Source organism: Anneissia japonica, unplaced genomic scaffold (genome assembly GCF_011630105.1).
Source record: "Anneissia japonica isolate Jap-2015-1 unplaced genomic scaffold, ASM1163010v1 scaffold3040_len1308831_cov196, whole genome shotgun sequence".
NCBI classification, from domain to species: domain Eukaryota; kingdom Metazoa; phylum Echinodermata; class Crinoidea; order Comatulida; family Comatulidae; genus Anneissia; species Anneissia japonica.
This window is the reverse complement of record NW_022718257.1, coordinates 41685-45152: the sequence shown is the minus strand read 5'-3', so window position 1 is coordinate 45152 and position 3468 is coordinate 41685. Positions and strand designations below refer to the sequence as shown.

Below are 3468 nucleotides of genomic sequence, written 5' to 3'. Positions count from 1 at the left end.
AAAGAAAGATAGTCAGCCATTGTGGACTGACCCCTCCTAAGTGCAATTGTTTTTATTTTGTATACTTCTTTTCTTTTAAATATGTATTAGAAGCTGAAAAAAAAGAAAAGTAACAAAAAGAGAAAGAAATAAAAGTGGGTTAAACTCCTACGAAAGAGAAAAAAAAAACAGGTACCAGAATCAATATGTATACAAACATGTGAATTGTCACCCATGATGGAGTTGTGTCACATGATCACCTAAAATCGGGTGATCACATGACTGAAGGGCAACTTTAGATCCTGAATTACTTAGCTGAAAGCTAGGTTCTCCAAAAATGAGATTCAGTTCAACCAAATTATTTTTGATACTGCTATAAACTGAATCTTCAATCAATTGACTTTTACTATTACCAGACCTACATGGCCAGTATAAAATCATATTGTTAAATATTAAAGAGCTTTGGATTGCACGACACAGTAGAACTATGGTAGAACATATCACTAGTCATTTTTTGCATGCTAGAATATTTAAGTTCTCCTCATCGCATGATTCTAGAACGCAATTTGACCAAGCCTACGTAGTGCAAAGAATGTAGGAAGGTCACTCCTGTGTGAACCCCTTCTAACGGTGCATTGTCACGCAAATCGAAAGCTCCTATTAACTAAAAACCAATTCGGTAGCAATACTAACCTCCGACTTTTGACCTCACAGAATCTGTACAGTGGCCAAGATGGCTGCCGTTTCCCATGTATTTCTTCTCGTTTCCATTTGCGTCATCGGTATCATGAGAACAAGGAAATTTTTTACTACCGCGCTCTCCTCGATGAGGCATTGGGCTGTTGTTGCCATGGTTTCGTTTGATTGACAACCTTGATATAAGCGTGTTTGTCCTAAAACTACATGACAAAAAGAAAAATAAAATCAGACGTCAAAGATCAGGTATGAATGATGTACCTAATATTTCAAATCCTTTTATCAAAAGCACTGTTTAGTAAAACAAAGCAACAAAACATGTCACTGAAAAGGTTGCAAGCACAGTGGATAAAAGCATTAGGCAGCTAGAGCTCACGCACTTAATATTAATTATAATATAAAATGTTATACATTCTTATGTCTCTTAATGAAATCTTTTTGCATTTCAAATGCATTCTCACCAAACAATTGATTGTCCAATATTAATTTTTTTAAATCACTAACCAAGCAGTATGAGTTACCATCACAACCTGATTCCTAAATGCTATATGGATGTGAGCTGACTGAATTAACTAGTACTTGTAGATTTATCCCAAGTTTTTAAAAAAAACAACAGAGGACAAAAACATGTCAAAGAAAATTAATTTGAATAATGAAAAAACAAAGCAGTAGTGAGCATTAGCGGTGAGTTACATTCAATCAGATATTTGTTATTGGTTAATTAATATGTGTCAAGGTTAGTAATAGTATATTTTTAAAAACATTTAACATTGATATTTGTGAGTATATTCATTCTTATTCTAGCTTTGTTTTCACAAACAGTTAGAATCGCAGAAAGGCAAAAAATTGTCTAATATCTTAAGTATGAGTCAAAGGGAAGTGACTTAATGGGATGAAAGAACATGAAAATTAAGCCCAAAGCCCTACATAAAAAAACATGATGTTCCAGCAAAAAAATCCAATGTACAGTGAAGGTTTAACATACCAACTTTTTATTTTAGGGTAGGTTGAAGGAGGGAATAACCACCAAGGTATTCAATAGTGGTTTTTAAAGGTTGGATACCCACTGAAAAGGTAAAACAGTTAAAGGTAGGAGAATAACGCATAACTCGCAGCTTTATTGCCCTGAATTGCGTATGGGCGAGGTCACTTGACTTGCCCGCCACTAAGGTATACTGGGAAAGGCTAATGCTGCATTCACATCGTATTTGAACCAAAATTTTGACCGTGTTTCTGATGTGCTTATGCCAGCATCTCTATTCTTACCTACTTACTCATTTTCTCATTAATTCGATAGGCTTTCGGATCTGAAAATTTGGATTCGGTGTGAATGCACCCAAGTCTTGTAATCTTCTCCATGTAATAGGCGCAGTGGCGGCGCCAGCGGGGTGGCAGGGGGGGGCTTAAGCCCCCCACCGGACAGGTCAAGCCCCCCATCAGAGAGCTCGTCGGACAGTCAGACCATAAAATATATAAAAATAGGCCAACACATGTCTGTCACAGTCTGAGAGTGCCATTTTCGGCCATCTAGAAGTTGATATTTTTAAAAAATATTTCATTTGGGAGGGGAAACCCCCTCTCAACCCCTTCTCCCAGCTCGAGCCTATGAGCTCAAGTCCCCCTGTCGGACAACTCACCACCCCCAGAAAATATATCCCTAGAGCCGCCACTGAATAGGCGGTAAAACATTTGGGTTGTTCAAACAAAGGACAATTAAATTATATATTTTTTAGGCAAACATTTCTTAAATTTTGCTATATAACAACTTTGTTTGCTATATGGCCTACTACAACCCCAAACCATTACAACTTTATGCTAGGTCACATACAACAATGACCTAGAAAAATGAACCTAATTCAAAGACAACATAAAGAGTCTGATCATTTGACAGAAACTGGTCTACTACACAAATGAAGGGTAATCAAATATTTTAGAGCTGTTCCCAAGAAGTGTAATTGGTTTATGATTTACTAAATGATGCTACACTTGACTGTAACTATCCCAAAAAGATGCAGATACATGTAAAACAATATACTCCATGTTTGCATTTATATGATTCTGCTGTATATGACATGAACAATAAATGAATATATGCAGTCATCGCCATCGCTGTTGTCGTAATAACTATTAGGCAAACATTTGCGCTGCCCTTGCAAGCCTAATCTACCCAAAATATCAGAAAGGAGCCCAAAATGCTTTTATGTCTTCAATTAATATACTGTACTTGATAATCATAAATTTTAGTCCTGTACTTCAAACACAACAATGGTTGACAATGAACCTTGAAATTAGGTCTAGTTCTATAGTTAAAATTAAATAAAATCGATCGATTGACATAAAACATCTTTATGTCATGGTTCTTGCACAACACAATATCTTTTTTGACCTTATTATCAATTATCATCACCATTTATTTTATTTTCGTTTTATCATTAAAATATTACTGTTCATTGTTATCTTCATTACTTTTTGTTTTTCATTCTCATCATTGAAATTTGATTATCATATTTGAGTTTTTAATAAATAAAGTTAAAAGTCTTGAGTCAAATTTCTCATCCACTATTGTCCAAGATTAATCAATTTAGAGTGATAAGCTATAACTGCACACCAAGGCATAAATCATGAAGGAGGTAAACATCAAAATAAGTATTTAAGCTTTAGGTTTACATATCAAGTAAGTGCACACGACTTCATCTTAAGAAACAGCACTTATGAATAATTCAAAAATATTTAATAAAAATAATATCGATTAATAATAAACCCCAAGGGATCATAATAGCAAGTAAATTGAAT

The 3468-nt window shown here is 34.8% G+C and overlaps 1 protein-coding gene across 2 annotated transcripts in view; it reads right to left on the bottom strand.

Annotated features, from left to right (window-relative positions):
• LOC117110479 (potassium voltage-gated channel subfamily KQT member 4-like) overlaps positions 1–3468 on the bottom strand; it is a 41786-nt gene that overhangs the window by 5758 nt on the left and 32560 nt on the right. For both annotated transcript variants that reach the window (XM_033253197.1, XM_033253198.1), the window contains one exon: positions 673–878. In XM_033253197.1, coding sequence (XP_033109088.1) covers positions 673–878 — 206 coding nt within the window. The remainder of the gene's footprint in view (positions 1–672; positions 879–3468) is intronic.